The 17470-nt window shown below is 41.3% G+C and overlaps 1 protein-coding gene across 3 annotated transcripts in view; it reads right to left on the reverse strand.

Moving 5' to 3' along the window:
* LOC121920134 (proline-rich protein 33-like) overlaps positions 1-15014 on the reverse strand; it is a 31277-nt gene extending 16263 nt beyond the window's left edge. The window contains exons 1-2 of one of the 3 annotated variants that reach the window (XM_042447207.1): positions 14804-15014; positions 13452-13902 (exon numbers count right to left, since the gene is read on the reverse strand). In XM_042447207.1, coding sequence (XP_042303141.1) covers positions 13452-13526 — 75 coding nt within the window. In that variant the 5' untranslated portion in view covers positions 13527-13902; positions 14804-15014. Of the gene's footprint in view, positions 1-5076; positions 5152-13451; positions 13903-14803 lie in introns of those variants that run through there. The other 2 variants (XM_042447209.1, XM_042447208.1) reach the window with 2 other exon arrangements.
* Between the last annotated feature and the right edge of the window lie 2456 nt (positions 15015-17470).

Genomic DNA, 17470 nt, shown 5'->3' on the forward strand with positions numbered 1-17470 from the left:
TTTGAATGCCTGGGTGGGAAAATGGTGATGGTGGCAGCTCTTTGGTACTTCCCCTCCCACTAGGAGGAATTGGGCGTTGCAGGATTTGAATAAGAAGTGTGTTTTTGTCATCTTTTTTGGGTTAAAATCAGGCAAAATTATCACATTAAAGCCAAAGGCTATAATCACTGCTAACAGATTCTCCATTTTTATGCTTCCCCTTTCATCCTTTTTGACTTGTGCATGTTTTCTTAACCCCAGCTGTGCCTGGTTGCCCCCTCCCCTTTCAAACATCACACATAGCCACCATTTACTGTAGTTCATTCCTCTCCTCCTTTCAATTTCCTCACTGCTGGTGATAAATAACCCCATGCCTGCCTCTGAGGCTGAGAGAACCATTCTATATTTTTATGCAGTAAAAATGGGAGCTGCTATAACCAAAACCACCTGTACTGTATTTCAAGTACCCCAAGGAAAACAGGAGCTATTAGTATCAAACAGTTCCCAGGAAGTGTTAGCCTTAACACTCCTTGAGCCAGGATTAGTGTTCATTGAGCAGGATCTAGGTAGCTCCTTTCAGCTTATATTCCTTACTTGTAAAAAAAAAAAAAAAAAAAAAAAAAAGAGGGGGGAATATTTCAGCACAAGTATGATGATACATAACCATATATTCCTGAGTAGTCTGAATTCAAATCACTTAATATCAATACCAACTTATATTTGTTGAGACAATTAGGGATGATGTGCTTTTTGCAGCAGAAATAAATCCAGGCAGTTGGCACTTCTATGAAAACCCATCCTCATGCAGCAAGTTGCACTATCTAATAATAACATAAGGATATACACTATCTGGACAATTAATTAAGTCTCCATTATTATCTTAGAAAAAGTTGTTTCCATGGTAGGCCTCTGCCAGGAGCACTGCTTTTCTGAAATCAGCTAGAAAAATGGGATTAGAACAGTGGTCCTACAACATTTAATGTGTCTATACTGTATGTGTGTGTGTGTGCTTTCAAGACACCTGTTGATTTATGGCGGTCCTATGTTTTTTCTATTAGGTTTCCTTGGGCAAATAATACTTACAGGTTTTGCCAGTTCTTTCTTCTGAAATGTAGCCTAGAACATCTGGCATTTGTTGGCAGTCTCCCATTCAAGTAATAGCCAGGGCTGGCCCTGCTGAGCTTCCATGATTAGATGGGATCTGGTGTTATCTATTCTCATGCTATATCCAGTAAAGTATATGAGAAGTATTTGTTACACATTTCTAAAATTGAACAAAGAATATTATGAAATATTTGTTGTTGATGATGTGGTACGGGAACATTATTAAAGAACATTTTTTGCCTTCTATATGGGGGGCAACTGGTGGAAGAGCTAGCCCCCTTCCTTCACATCTATGGAAGCAGACAGTGCAATAGCCTGCTATTTTCCTAGCTCCTCAGCCTGGTGGAGAAGGATTAGGAGGAATATTGTAATGCCTTTCTTACAATATTGTATCCCCTCCTCAAGCTTATTTACTTAGACCTTCCCCACCTTTTTTTTCCTTTCACACAATTTCAAAACAGCCCATGGTATGTAACAGTTTTGTAATGGAAGTAATAGAATGCAAAGTGATCCTTCGAAACCCAGCATATTTGCTCAGTGTATCCCTAATGCATTTCGTTAGACACTCTGAACAACTCCACACTTTCTTTCTTTTTTTTCGTTCGTTCATTCATTCTCTTTAAGTGTTTCTGGTTATTTAGATTTTATCCTTATTGATTTCAGCCTTGCTTGGTCAGTGACAGGGAGAAGAAAATGCGAGAAGGGACTCCAAGTCCCACTGTGCTACTTTCTCCTCAATACCAAGGTCCACTGGCAGGGAGGGGAAGGAGACAGATTCTCTATTTCCTCCTGACAGCTGCCTGATTTGGGGGGGGGGGGGGGTGGGGGCTGGCAAGAGAAACTTTCCACAAGTCCTCCAAAACCCACTTCTTTCTTTTCTTTAAAATTTCATGGTGATAACATTTGTTGTGCAGTGGTGCAGAGAACAAAAAGAAAACTTCTGCATATCAAACCATAACCATCTGTGAATTGCTATAGTTTCCTATATGTTAAGTATACGATTGCTAAGCTCCAGATCCTGCCCAAATTTCCATTTGCTTGCATTCTTGGTCTCTGTATTCATTACAACCAAAGCACAATGCCCGAGAGCCATTTTGGTAAGTTTATTCATATTTGCTAGAAACAGCACGGAGAAATCTCTAACATGTGCCAGAAAGGATGCTTGGAGTTTCACATGCTAAGAAGTTTTGGCCTCTTCTGACCCAGTCTCCATTTCAAGAAAGTCAGTATCTTATTACCAGTCCCTTAGCGGTCCTCTCTGTTTAGTTATTCTAGAGCAGATGAACATGGATCTAAAAATAAGATACAGTTAAGGAATATCAGTACAGTATTAGCAGTCAGATCCTTAGCTAGGGCAGGATCTCCTAGCTCAATTAATTTTATGGAAATCTGTTGCCCTACTGGGCAATATCTGTAGCTGCTTCACTATCAGTCTGTCTAATATAGAATGGTATTTTCTGGCTAGGTAAAACTGACACATGCATAAGAAACTCCTTCCCAAACTCTATTTAAAGCTAACTCTTCAAGAGGAAAGGCGGGGCAGATGATTTTCATGTAGAAGGGCCCACATACTAATTGATTTAAACCAAAACCCCAAAACACTGGTATTGGAAGTGAATTTGCAACTAACTGCAGTTCCCATGACCTCTCATGGCTAAAGCTGGAATTCTGCGAGTGATGATGCTGTTGTGCGCCTTCAAGTTGTTTCCAACTTTTAGTGACCCTAAGAGAACCTATCACAGAGTTTTCTGGGGATGAGAGGGTATGATTTGCCCAAGAGCACCCAGTGGATTTCCATAGCCCAGTGGGGAATCGAACCCCGGTCTCCAGAGTCACAATCCAACACTCAGAGCACTACACCATGCTAGCTTGTAGGTGTTATACACTAACACAATTGGTGCTTAAGGCCTCATATGTACTTTTGGGGACATTTCAGAAGCAGGTGTCCAGTGTCTCCTTGAACAATAACAATTTGATGGTGCGCTCCCATGGCTTCCATGGCTAATTAGTGGTCAGAGGAGCCTAAGGATGCCTGGGCAACATCTTACTGAAATTGTATTGCCAGGAGACTACCACAACCAGGACCTTCCTACAGAGTTGGGGGAGGACAGTCATCCCCCAAAAAACCTTTTTTGGTTTAAACTATTTTTTCATTAATGTTTTAATGAAAAGAAAAATTGAATCCTGCCTATAATATTAATACTGTAAAACATTATTTTATGTATTAGAAAGCTTGACCAACCATGTTTTAATGCTCTTACCATAAAAAATCCAAAGTTATTAAGCTTTGATATGATTTACGTCTTTCAATAAAACACCATTTTTTATTTGCTATTATTCCTATTAAACTTGAATACATGTAGACTATACATAATAAAACAAAGAAAGTACTCTCAGAGTTGTTTTGGATGAACTTACATTGATTGAAGGATTTGTTTGGGGATGGGTATTTCTTGCACTGTAAAATAAAGTGATTAAAAGGAAGTAGCTGGCACTAAATATTGCTGAAATGAACAACTTCCAATAAACTGTTAAAAGCTAAAATATTTAAATTCAAACAGGCATTGTTGATTCAGTAAAATGACTGGAAAACCGTAATAATACCCAGATTTTTTTAAAAAAAAGAACAATTAATTTTTTAAAAGGAGTCTTTTTTTTTTTAAAAAAAAAGCCATTTGGTTTAAACCAACCTGGTTTAAACCAAATGGACCTCATCAAAGTGGGACACAACTTCTGGAAAGGATGGTGAGTAAAATAATATGCACTTTAAGGAAATGAAAGAGTCTCCTATTTCAAAAATAAATACAGGGAAAATCTCTTACATTTCTAACATTCATGCTTTCACACCAATGACAGGTTTACTTCTAAAAGACACTGTGGTTCTTTTTCATTGTCCTTGACATGTATTCATGTACAGTGCACCAGAGTTTTTTTTAGCCATTTTAGATTGTAAGCCTGAGGGCAGGGAAATGTCTAATTTTAAAAAATGTAAGCCGCTCTGGTAGCCTTTTGGTTGAAGAGCAGTGTATAAATACTATAAATACTATGAATAATAATAATAATAATAAGTCATATGCAGGTGCCTTTTACTGAAAGCACCCGCATATGACTTATGTTGAAAGCTGCATGACGGAAGTTTTAATGGTGTGCTGCCCATGATGCGCGCACCACGCCACACATCATGCACGAGCCTCATTATTTTTAATGGGGCGCGAGCATACACACTATTTGCCCTATGCGGAGGGGTCCGGAATGGATCCTCTGCGTAAAGCAAGGATGTAATGTAATTCTACTCGAACTATAGATACTGAGCTCTTGAAGAAAGCTCACATGTGGTTTTGAAAATGAAAGGGAGGGACAACTATAAACTGCACCCAATTGGAATTTAATTATCGCCTGGGCATACTCAATGGTTACTCCTTTCTGGCTGGAGGATTTACAGCAGGGGTAGGCAACCTTTTTGAGCCGGGGGCCAGGTTGCTGTCCCTCAGACAACTGGGGGGCCGAAGCCGGGGGGTGGAGCTTCACCCTCCGGGGGTGGAGCCGCATGCCGGGGGTGGGGCTTCCACCCTCCAGGGGCGGAGCCACATGCCAGGGGTGGAGCTTCCACTCTACGGGGCGGAGCTTCCACCGAAGCATCATCATCATCATCACCACCTCCACTACTATCATTGTTACAGCAGACCTTTCAGCAATAAATGCACCAAAAATACACAGAAATGCACTTTGGAAAGTCACACTCCTCCTCCTCCTCTTTCTCCTCCTCCTGCTCTTTCTCATTGAGAGGGGATTTTGCACAAAGAACACCCAGGGCAAGTAGTAATAATAATAAATAATACTAAGAATAAAGTTACAAGCAAGGAAATTACTAAAATGCAATGGAAAATAAACTGCAGCAAGCATGCACTGTTTCAACCCAGAAATGCCACAAGGTGCTGAGAGGGAATTTTGCACATAGAACACCCAGCTAAACCCCTCCCCCAATGAACCAACCTCTTGCCTCGCTGCTGCTCTGGCTCCCTGGCTCCCTTTCTCCCTGGCTCTGCACTCCATCTGCCTCTCCTCCTTTCCCTGCTCTTAGGGAGGAGGAGGAGGAGGGCGGAGAGCAAGGTGGAGCCTGCTGCAGCCCACTGCAGCTCCTGGACCCCTGTTGGAGTGCTCCAGGGGCTGCACCAGGCCTCCTACATGGGCGCCGACATTTTGTTTTTCAAAATGGCGGCCAAAATCTCGCGTGACCTTTGACATCCTGAGGTCACACGAGATTTCAGTCGCCATTTTGAAAAACAAAATGGTGCCCGGAGCGGCGAAAAACGGAGGAAATCGGCGGCAATCGGCGGCAGGACTGCTCAGGGGCCGCTGGGAAGCCTTGGCGGGCCGGATCCGGCCCGCAGGTTGCCTACCCCTGATTTACAGCATGTTAATTTTGCATTAGAAGCATCTTTGACATGTATAGTTGCATGCACATTTTTAAATTATACACCTACAACTTGGAATTTAATTGATGGTCAACATAATTGGATCCTGCATGATTTTACCATTGCTAAAAGATTTATCCCACCAATGGCACTACCCTTCTGTGGCTTGTGTGCTCATGTGAGACAGGAGCTGATGGCAGCGGCACTGCTGGTAAGGTCTCCCATGTTAGACAGGTCTTTTCTGAGGAGCCAGACTAAATATGCCAAACAGCTATTGGACAGCAGCAGCAATGTGCATGTGTTGGGGGGTGGTAATACAGTTGGTCCTTCCCTTACATGAGGAATCCGTTCCGGACCCCACCGCGTAAGGGAAATTCCATGTAAGGTCAAGCCCCATTAGAAACAATGGGCCTCGTTCCCGCAGTGCGCACCCGGTGCGCCCCATTGTTTCTTCCAGGGTGCGAGAGAAGCCCTTCCGGTGCAGCTCCCAGCGTATCCTGGAAGCCGCATATAGTGCGCCCGCATATGACACGGGTGCACTGTACTAGCAGGGGTTCTCTCAGAGACAACAGCACTGGCACCGCAGCTAACATTTGTTAGTACTGCGAAGAAGGAGTACCATGAAAATCTTATGATGAGACAATCCAAAATGAAATGAGATAATACCATAAGATAATACTGTCAGGTCACCGGTACTGAGGTACAGCAGAGGAAAACGGTGAGCAGCACTGTGAGTAATGATGCAACTGAAGTCTAGCTGAAAGGATGTTCAGCTGTTGATGTGCTCAGAGGTAAAAAGAAAGTCCAAAGCTGCACAACATTAAACTAAGGAGAGATGTAGCAAAAGCAGTAAAAGGATATAATGCAAAGTATGATTGAATCATATTGAGAGGAACAAATACCTAAAGGTCAAAAGACAGTTGGGCAGTTTAATGATTACAGCATAACATGGCTAAAGCAATCTGATAAAGAGGAACAATGGGATTGTGAAAGATTAACCAGAACTGTGGAAACTTGTCAGGAAGGCAGGAAGATAGGAATTAGTCAATAAACTGGTTTTGGGAAATGTTGAAAGTTAACCCAAAAAGAGATGCTGTTTAAACTATGCTTGCATTTTTGAATGTATAAAAGGTTTGAAGAAAGACAATTGGGTATGACAGTCTTGGAATTGCCATGTAGGCAGCTGTCATCCCGTACGGAGATTAAAGGTGCGCTTATTTTGAGCTACAATCGGACTCTGAACTTTCTTTGTTGCTGGGTGCTCCAAGGACCCTTCCAGCATAGGTTGGGAGGACTTGCTACCCTCCCCCTTCAATATCAATATGATGTCAGGGAAAACCCATAAATATAACCATAATCCAAGTTTATGCTCAAACTACAGAGGCAGAATAAGAAGTTGAAAGATTCTATGCGACAGTCCAGGAGAAAATAGATGACACACCAAAACAGGACTTTTTGTTAATCATAGTCGACTAGAATGCAAAAGTAGGTAACAAAGCAGAATCAGAGATCGTAGAAAAATTTGGCTTAGAATCAAGAATGCAGAAGAGTAACCAATCAACAAACTGTTAGCCACACAAAATTTCATCAGTTACTGTCCTGCATTTCTTGATTCTAGGTCAAATTTTCCTGTGTGATGATGTGCCTTTTTTGGTGTGTTTTCTCTTGGACTAAGAATAACTGACCCAGAGCCAGAACAACTCTGGACTGAAGCCAGGACAATTGAGAGCTTCAGCTGCATAGACTTCATATACAGACTCTATTACTATGTGCAAAGATGAGACATAGGTTAATCGTCACTCCAATAAAAATATCACTCTTTTGTGAATTTTGTTTTAATTTGCTGTATGGCCAGCACAGCTATCCCTAAATATATTTCCTGGATTTGAAAATACCAGAATTAGCCACAACAGGGGAATTTTAAACAAGAAGGAAGGTAGGACTGGAACTTAACTCTTTAAGGTTTCTTCCTCCAATAAACTGAAAACATTTCTTTAGAGTTTAATTGGCTGAGTTTTGCCTATAAAACACTTAAATGTTTTTCCAGGTGAAGCACTACAGACTTCATAAGAAATTCAATGTCCTCTGGGCTTGTGGCTTCACAAGAGATAGAGGTCTAAACTGCACTGCAGAAATAATGCAGTTTGCTACTGCTTTAACTGTCATAGCTCCATCCTATGGAATCTTTAGGGCTGCTAATGCAGTTCAGTTTTACTGCCCTTTGTCTTGGTTCCTATATGGCCAAGAAAGGCATGGCCTCTGCCTACAATGAGATCCCTCCAAATCAAATGAACTATAGCAAAGACAGCATCTATAAAAGGTAGGCCTGTGACTCCAAGACCATCATGTTTTTTTTTCTTTCTTCTGTATGATTTTTAAAACATCTTTTGCTTGATGAAGACCCAATGGAGCTTCATTATGTGTCTGTGTATTTTGGCTGGCCAATAAAGGTATCATTCATTTGTGGATTTTGAAGTTTGTCTCACATCACTCCTTTGGTGAAGCTGGAACTAACCACAGCACAATATACCAAAAGATATGTTTACTGCTTACAAACCATTTTGTTATGGCTATGGTACTATGGTACTTATGGCACTAGATCCCGTCTGTTCTTGGAAACTATGCAGGCTCAGTGCTGTAGGCTATACTGTATTTCAGAGGAAGGAAGTGACAAAACCATTCCTAAGCATTCATTCCCTAAACCCAAAAACAAAACAAAACAAAACTCCAAACAAACAAAAAAAAAACCCTATGGAATTCATGGGGTCACCGTAAGTCAACAGGCAGCTTGGAGATGCATGTGTATAAGTGGTGCACTGAAACCTATGCAGTCTTATCAACTGCAGCACAAAGCAGACTGGACATGTGCTTGTTTGTACCAACGTGCCTCATACAGAATTGATATGATGCTTACATCATAATCATGTACTGTCCTTCTGTTTAAAACAATATATATTTGCTTCTCATGGATGTATAACAATTAATGGAAATGTGTGCTAAAGATTAAATAAGTTAGGAAAAATTCTTGCTGATCTTTCAGTGGACCAGGATTTGATGCTTCTCATCTATGCTTTTGCATTATTCCTGAGAATCTCCAGCCTCTGTCCCTTGTTTACACATTTATTTGGCTGATTAGGCATCCCATGTATCTTTGCTCCAACATACCATCTCCTCTCAAAAGAAGTCACTCCCCCCCCCCTTACAAATCCATTTATAAAACTAAAATCAGGAAGGCCATTGCTTTTAATTCATTTTGTTTTTTAATATTAGAATTTGTGTCATTTTATTTTAATAGTATAATACAATTATATTTTTATTTGCACCTGATTTTTTAATTCCCCTGATTGTTGTGAACTACCTTGAATCCCAACTTTGGGAGATATAAATCAAAGAAGGAAGGAAGGAAGGACAGAAGAGTCTTCAACCCCTTTTTTCAAAGTTCTGCACTTTATTCTGCAAAAATGAACTTCCACTGGCTACCTTTCAAGTATGTTTCTTTTTCAATATCCACTCTGATGTATTTTTTTTCCATATCCCACCACCTCGCCATCATAGGAGAACAGGGTTTTACTTTAAGGTAACACTACAAAGCACTACAGAAGCTATAAACAGGAGTAAGCAAGTGCTGATCTTCGACATGTTTTGGACTACAATTTCCATCAGGCTGGGCCAGCACTGCCAATCATGGGAATTGTAGTCTAAAACATCTAGTTTTCACCCACTGCTACTGTAAACACTGCCAAAAGTGCCAAACAGAAGTGGGAGGCAGCTGCAAAAGCAGTTCTTGTGGAGGGCACTATTCATCCTAGGGTTCTCCCTGTAAACCACTTGTGAATCCATGTATGCCACCTTGTACTCCAGGATGAAGAAAAGCGAGATAATAAATAAATGGGATGCCTACACCATTGGTCATTTATTTTCAAGTTGTGGGAAGAAATAGTCCCACTATATTCTGATGAGGTCAGGCCTCATCTGGAGTACTGTGTCCAGATCTGGGTGCCTCATTTTAAGAAGTATATAGACAAGTTGAAGAAAATTCAGAGAAGGACAGCAAAGATAAACATTATGGAGAACAAAACATATGAAGAAAGATTGAAGGAGCTGGCTTGTCCAGCTTTGTGAAGAGAAGATTGAGGAGTGGCATGATGTCCTCTTTAAATAACTCAAGAGCTCTCACAGAGGAGGGGACAGGCCTGTTCTCTGCTACCCCAGAGAGTAGGACCAGGTTAAATAAATAAATAAATAAATGCTTTAATTTTACCCCACCTCTCTGACAGAAGGACAATTGAGGCAGCTTACAATTACAAACAATCTATACAATATACAACATCCCAATTATTCCCTCCCTCCTCTAAAACATCAATTAAACATATTATCATTAAAATAATGGTTTGATGTTACAGGAGGGTAGATTTCAATTGAACATTAGAAGGAACATCTTGACAATAATAGAGTTCTTGCAATAGAACCAACTGCTTAGAGGGTGGTGGTGGGGTCTCTTTCTGTGGGTGTTCAGAAAGAGGCTGAAGTGCTCCCTGTTCGGGATGGTTTAGCTGGAGATTCTGCACTGAACAGGGGGGCTGGGGTTGACGACATATGAGGCCCCTTCCAGCTTTATCATTCTATGATTTCAATTTCAATTTCCCCCCAACAATGTTAAATCTGTATTCCCATCCACCCCAGCCCACTTTCTTCCCAAATATGGATGGAAATTTTGTTTCCTATTATTTGTTTCTTGGTCAAAAAATATGTGCCTGACAATATGGATGCCCCCATTAGAAAGAATAATAGAGCACTGAAACATTTGTGGAGTTTTCTCCTGTTACTCAATTATCCCAGAATGTTCCATAGGGTTTCTTTCCTTTTTTGCACATGCCTTTTGTGTGCAAAGCCACATTTTCTACACAGTATTTTTTATGTAGGAACACAAGGAGGGTTTTTGTTTTTTGTTTTGCTTTGCACAAAACATAAGGGTTTGTTTTTTTTCTGCCTGGGAAAATTCTTCAGAATGTGAAACAACTCTCCAGAAAAAACTTCAGAATGCTTGAATATAGGGGAGAATGCTACACAAAAATATTTTGTTTTATCTCAGACTGGGGAGAAAACTGCAGTAATTATTTATCCTTGCATGCAAACTAATTGAAGATTTACATTCCTACTCCCAATTCTGCATTATTCTTGCATGTCAGGATGAAATAACTGAAGATTTGTATCTCTACTCCTAACTCTGCCATTTTATATTGATATATTTTAACATACTGCAGATTGTTGCAGTTCACTTCTTATAGAAAAGGAAAGGGTGAGAGAGGGGCATAACATAGGATTGCAACTTCACTGCAAAAATAATCTGGTTTGACACCACTTTAACAGTCATGGCTCAGTGCTATGGAACTCTGGGAACTGTAGTTTGTTGTGGCACCAGAGCTCTATAACAGAGAAGGCTAAATGTCGCACAAAACTACAAGTCTTGGTATTTCATAGCATTGAGTCATGGCAGGTAAAGTGGTGTCAAGCTGGATTATTTCTGTATTTCAGATGCAGCCTATGTCTCTTATTAGACAGCAAAAAACTAGAAACATAGATAGGTTTCTACCAAAAAAATCCACGCTGAAGTCTTAAAGAGGCAAGAATTTGTACTGCTAGGCCACCACCCTATAATGAAAAGTGCAGAATGGTGGTTAGGGACAGCAAGCAAAAGCAATGATGACGGATGAAAGAGATCTCAATACAGAGGTGCTTTGTGAACTGATACATGGATGGCATATCCTTTCATATCAACAAGAATCATGTAGGAAATGGTAATGATAACTGGAGAGGACACTAAGGTTACAAACGTAACGAGAAAAGTGAAAGGCATAAAAGAGAGAGATATCACCGATAAGCATGGTGCTCATGATGCTGAGGCAAAAAGTGGATGTGTGCACTTAATAATTTGCCATTCAGAGTGATTACCTATGAAAACAATTGAAAGAGAAAGGCAGCTATTCTCTTTGTTATGCATGTCACTAAAGGTACATCCGGATGATGAACTAACTGATGTCTTATAAAGCAAGAGAATGATGCACAGGATAGACAATTGGTGTAATAAATGAAGTATGTACAAAAACCTGAGTGAAGCTGTGGGCTGTGCTGATGAGGCAAATAAACAACCCAAATCAAATAGATAGATAGATAGATAGATAGACAGACAGACAGACAGATAGATAGACAGACAGACAGATGGACAGATAACTGCCACCCTTTATAGCCACTATCACTGGTTTTATTAAATGTTTAAATGGTGCATAGATGCATTTGTGGAAAATCATCAAGCCTAGTGCAGTCTATCCCTGAGCTACCAAATGTGGTGAGCCATGAGCTGTTGGTGTGCTATACATTTCCAGGAAACAAAGAAAAAGCATTTTAATTTGTCACTCTTTGTATCTTTTTTTTGTTCTGAAGGCTTTTATTTATGATTGTCTATTTATGCTTTGAATATGCTTTGAATTTCTTATGAGTTGCCTTGAGTGTAAGAAAGTAAGGATAGGCATCACTGCAAGTAACTAAAACATAGCCTAAGTGTCTGGTAAACAAGGGCAGCTATTTATTACATAAGATAGCATTTTCCACCAGCCTTTCCAGGAGTCCAAGATGCATCCAGTGGTGCCAGTTTGGCAAGACTTTGGAGGCAACAAAAAAGACCTTAGTTTGCAGAATAAGCAAAGGGGTCTGCAAATGCAGCATACCTGGAATACCACACTTCAAAGTGAAATAATATATGCCATCACTTAAAGAAGTGCCTGCCCTTGTAAGACTATCATGTCCAGAGACTAGATTCACTCTCAAGGTGGAAGGATGTTCCCCCTTTAGGTAGCTCTATTACACATTCAAAAATTAATGATTAAGAGGTTTGGGATAGACACAGAACTTGGAGAAGTCCCTAGCTGTTTCTCTCTGTCCCCCAGAACCAGTCACCTGAGGCAATCACCTCACTATGCCTAATGATACAATATGTAGCAACTATACTAAGGGCCATTTCACACTACACAAATATTGATATGATTCCACTTTAACTGCCACGAGTGCATCCTATGAGATCCTAGCTTCTGTAATTTGGAGAGACACCAAAATATGAAAGGCTAAACTTTCCGAACTGCCAGTCTCAGGATTCCTCCCTTTGCAGATGTTGCCACAGCAGTGAATCACAGTGTGAAAGGGCCCCTGAGAAAAGTAAACCACTAATGCGCAAAATGCATATATAGTATGATAAATATGTTAATTGTTAAGGTCTCCATGGCTCCTTTTAGTTGTTTTGGGGCTGTAGCTGACTAATAACACAATCTATGCATGTCTCCTCTTGAGTTGAGTGCTCTTTCTCCAACATATATGGATTTTACATTGCAGACAAACACTTTTATCTCTCTGGTAAGTCTCAGATGGACCTGATTTTTCAGCAGGCGCATCCAGCATCTAAAATGAAGCCTACTGGGCAAGGCTGGATTAAGACATTTAGAGGCCACTTTATTGTGCCCCCATATATATCTAATTCAAAATATGAACAATAATAACGATAAAACAAAAACCCTCAAAATTTAGAGAAACCCCCTCATCTTCCATGGAACCTAATTCAGCTGCACCGTTTGCAGTTTTGCACCATTTGACCCATGGTGACTACAGCAATGGAAAATTTCTGTGGTGCCCCCTTCTCTTGATGTGCACATGCTTCTGTTGCTTAATGGTCAAGCCAGCCCTGCTGCTGAGAGATCCTGGTCTTTCTGGAAAGCTATTTCTAAATTCAGTCACATTCATGTACAGTATATAAGATAAGGAGCTGATATGATACGTGGAATATACCCTGCAATGTTTCCTCTTTTCTGTATCATCTAATGCTGTTGATAGCCAAGTGCCCTGTTAAGAGACCAGGCGATGTGCCCTCAGATCAGGCAGCTAGGTATACCTTTCTTCTGTACTCACCAGTGCCAGTGCACAGATTTCCTTCCACCAGCCTTCTTGCCTACTGTATGATGCACTTGGCGACAATTTCACCATGAAAGGCTGCCTATAAGGTCACAGAGGCTGTAAATCCAGCTGTCAGTTCTGCATTTTAAAAGGAACCATCCCAGGAACTTTGTAGCCTCCTTCGGGCTCTTGATTTCTGCCCATTTTAAGCGTGCCATGATTTCGGGAAGGGGTCTTGTAAAGGAAGGTTTTCGAGAAAAGAAGGGGCTTGGTAGAAGAATCCTGTCAAACCCTTTGCAAATGCTTCCATACATTTGTTGTTGTATGCCCCCAAGATGTTTTTGACTTATGGTGACTCTATAAGACCCTATCATAAGGTTTTCTTGGCAAATCTCTTCAGAAGGGGGGGACCTTGGGTGAGTCACACTCTCTCAGCTTCAGAGGGCGGCACATGAAAAGCTGTACACTGTACAGGAATGGGGAGAGAACTGAAACAGAACAGCTTCCTTCAACAGCACAGAGTTTCATGTCAACAAACCTAAGCCCCAAATTGGCAGCCGAAAGGATTTTTCTTTCTCCCTTCCCCTTTCCAATATCTAAGATATCCCCCTTTGCAATATCTAAGTTTGTTAGCCATGTTTCATGCCCAGTTAGTAGACTCTCTGGTTCCTTGGATACTCATTCCTTTCAAAAGGACAATTTAGGGGCTCTACAGCCTCAACACCACAATAATAATAATAATAAAGGTGTAGAGGACCTTTGATACTAAGTGGGCGAAAGAAATTGTAGCATCAGCAGCCCCAAAACAACTAAAAGGCTGCTGATGTAGCTGATGCTACAATTTCTTTCGCCCACTTAGTATACCACCACCTATGCACGTCTCCTCTTGAGTTCAGTAGTCCTTCTCCAACACAGATGGGTATTAGGTTGCAGACAAACACAGTTACCTCTCTGGGAAATCTCAAATGCAGCTGAATACCCCACAGAGATCAGCTAAAGCTGCTACCTCTTTCGCCCAGTTGATCTCACAGGTGTTACAAGATCTCTTTGCATATTATCAGTATTATTACAACTTCTTCCCCCCCCCCCCCGTTATTCTCAAAGGTGCTACAAGGTCCCTTTGCATACAGTTACTACCACTATTGCTACTACTAACTTTTTTTGCCCAGTGAGTCTCAAAGGTGCCTCAAGATGCCTTTGCATATTATTATTATTATTATTATTATTATTATTATTATTATTATTATTATTTCCGCCAGTAATTCTCACAGATGCTAAAGGATCCCTTTGCATGACCTTGCTTTTTAAGACGAATCTCAGAGAGGCTGGGAGCAAGGGAGGCTGTTGGGGGGAGGGAATCTCTTTACCTGGGGAGTGCTGCTCAGTGGTTAGAGGCTGCCTCTGGCTGCTCTCAGCTCCTGGGGTTCCCTAGAGCTGCCGGCGGCGCATCCTTGCCGGGGACTCTTCCCTTTCCCTGCCCAAAATAAAACATGCCCCCCAGCAGCTCCTAGCCGCCAAGGGCGCCTCTCTCTCCTCTGTGGGGCTGCTGCTGCTGCTGCGAGGAGACAGGAGGCTGCTGCTGCTGCTGCTGCTGCTGCCTCTGGGAGGGCAAGGCCAGCCACTCCACTCCGGAGCCACGCTTCTTCGGGCGCCGCGGGCCCCCTGCTGGAGAAGCCACGCAATTGCACCCTGGTCCCCAAGTCCTTCCTCTCTTGTTGTTGAAGCCCTTCCTCAAGGTGACCCTCCTGACTCAGGGCCCCCTGGGGACCAGGCCTCCTTTCTCTCCCCCCCCCCCTCAGGACCTGTCCTCCATTTCCACCTTCTGGCCAACATGGCCTCCCTTTGGAGCAGGACTAAGGCTTTAGCTGATGCTACTACACCTTCATTCACCCAGCTAGCCTCACCAAATCCCTTTGCATATTCCACCTGGAATACTGTGTCCAGTTCTGGGCCCCACAATTCAAAAAGGATGTGGAGAAACTCGAGCGTGTCCAAAGGAGGGTGACTAAAATGCTGAAGGATCTGGAAACCATGTCCTATGAGGAAAGACTTAGGGAGCTGGTGATGTTTAGCCTGGAGAAAAGAAGGTTAAGAGGTGATATTTGAAGGGATGTCATATTGAGGAGGGAGCAAGCTTGTTTTCTGCTACTCCAGAGAATAGGACCCGGAACAATGGATGCAAGCTCCAGGAAAAGAGATTCCACCGCAACATTAGGAGGAATGTCCTGACAGTAAGGGCTGTTCGACAGTGGAACACACTCCCTTGGACTGTAGTGGAGTCTCCTTCCTTGGAAGTCTTTAAGCAGAGGCTGGATGGCCATCTGTTAGGGATTATTATTATTATTATTAACCTTTATTTATGAAGCGCTGTAAATTTACACAGCGCTGTACATGCAATCCTTTTAGTTAGACGGTTCCCTGCCCTCAGGACTGGATGGTCCTTGCGGTCTCTTCCAACTCTACTATTCTATGATTCTACAATATCATCATCAGCTTCATCATCATCAGCTTCTTCTTCCACTTAGTCTGAAAAGCACTACAAGGTCCCTTTACATATTATTATCAATATTATATTACAATTTCTTTCATTCAGTTAGTTTCAAGGGTGCTACAAGGTCCCTTTGCCTATTACTATCATTATACTTATTATTACAAATTTGTTTTGACCAGTTAGTTTCAAAGGAGTTACAAGGTCCCTTTTCTTATTAGTATCAATATTGTTATTACTACAATTATTTTCATTCTCTTAGTTTCAAAGATGCTAAAACATCCCTTTGCATATCATCATCATTATTATTACCATTTCTTTCATACAGTTAGTCTCAAAGGAGTTACAAGATTCCTTTGTGTATTATTATCAGTATTTGTTATCATTATTATTTATTTCTCTCAGTTAGTTTCAAAGGTGCTTCAAGGTCCTTTTGCATATTATTATTATAATTATCATTACCATTATCACCCAGTCTCAAAGGTGCCACAAGCAGGGCTAAGGTGCCATAATAAACTACACTTCCCAGAATTCCATAGCACAGAGCCATGACAGTTAAAGTGGTGAGATTATTTCTGCAGTGCGGATGCCACTAAGAAGTATGAATTTATATTTATACGAGTCATTTTAGTTTTTATTTGGTCATGTCCCCCATTTTGCTGGAGTGTCCTACATTACGTGGTGCCTTGTCCTCCTTTGTGGTGAGGGCATCTGGTCATTCCGATGAAGCATCTCTAAGACCCCCTATCCTTCATTGCTCTGCTTAGGTCCTGAAGGCTCATGGCCATGACCTTCTTGATGAAGTCCATCCACTCTTTCATCTACCCTCCATCTTCCCCAACATTATTGTCTTTTCTACTGAGTCCTGCCTTCTTAACATGTGGCCAAGGTGCGACGGCCTCACTTTCATCAGTTTCATCATCAGCCTCAGTTTCTTGACTTCCAAGGAGAGTTCTGGCTTGGTCTGTTCTAGAACCCATTTGTTGTCTTTTTGGCAGCCCACAGTATCCTCAGCACTCTTCTCCAGCACCATGTCTCCAATGACTTGATTTTCTTCCTGTCCACTTTCTTCAGCTTTCACATCCGAATATGGTGATAGGAGATACAATGGCTTGGATGATTTTAACTTCAGTGTTTGTCTATCTTTACATTTTAAGATCTTGTCTAGTTCTTTCATGTCTGCCCTTCCCATTCCTGATCTTCTACCTTCTTGACTACAGTCTTTGTTTTGATCAATACAGGTGCTGGAAATCTTTGACTATTTTGATTTCCTTATTATCTCTGAAGGCGTATTCCCCCACTCAGTGGTTTTATAGTCAAGGGATTTCATTTTGAGCATTTCCAGAAATTGAAAAAGCTAGTCTGAGATAGGATTACAAATCCCAGAATTTGAAAGACCAAGATGTCTGGAGGTTGAGGATTCTGGCAGTTGTAGTTAAAAAAAAATACATCTTTCTCAACCTGTTTTAACAGTTCTGTGTACTAACTGCAACTTATGGCACACTGTTTTGAAAATAAGAGGTCTACTTGTCTTCAAAAAAAATGC

Source organism: Sceloporus undulatus, chromosome 1, assembly GCF_019175285.1.
Source record: "Sceloporus undulatus isolate JIND9_A2432 ecotype Alabama chromosome 1, SceUnd_v1.1, whole genome shotgun sequence".
Classification (NCBI taxonomy): Eukaryota; Metazoa; Chordata; class Lepidosauria; order Squamata; family Phrynosomatidae; genus Sceloporus; species Sceloporus undulatus.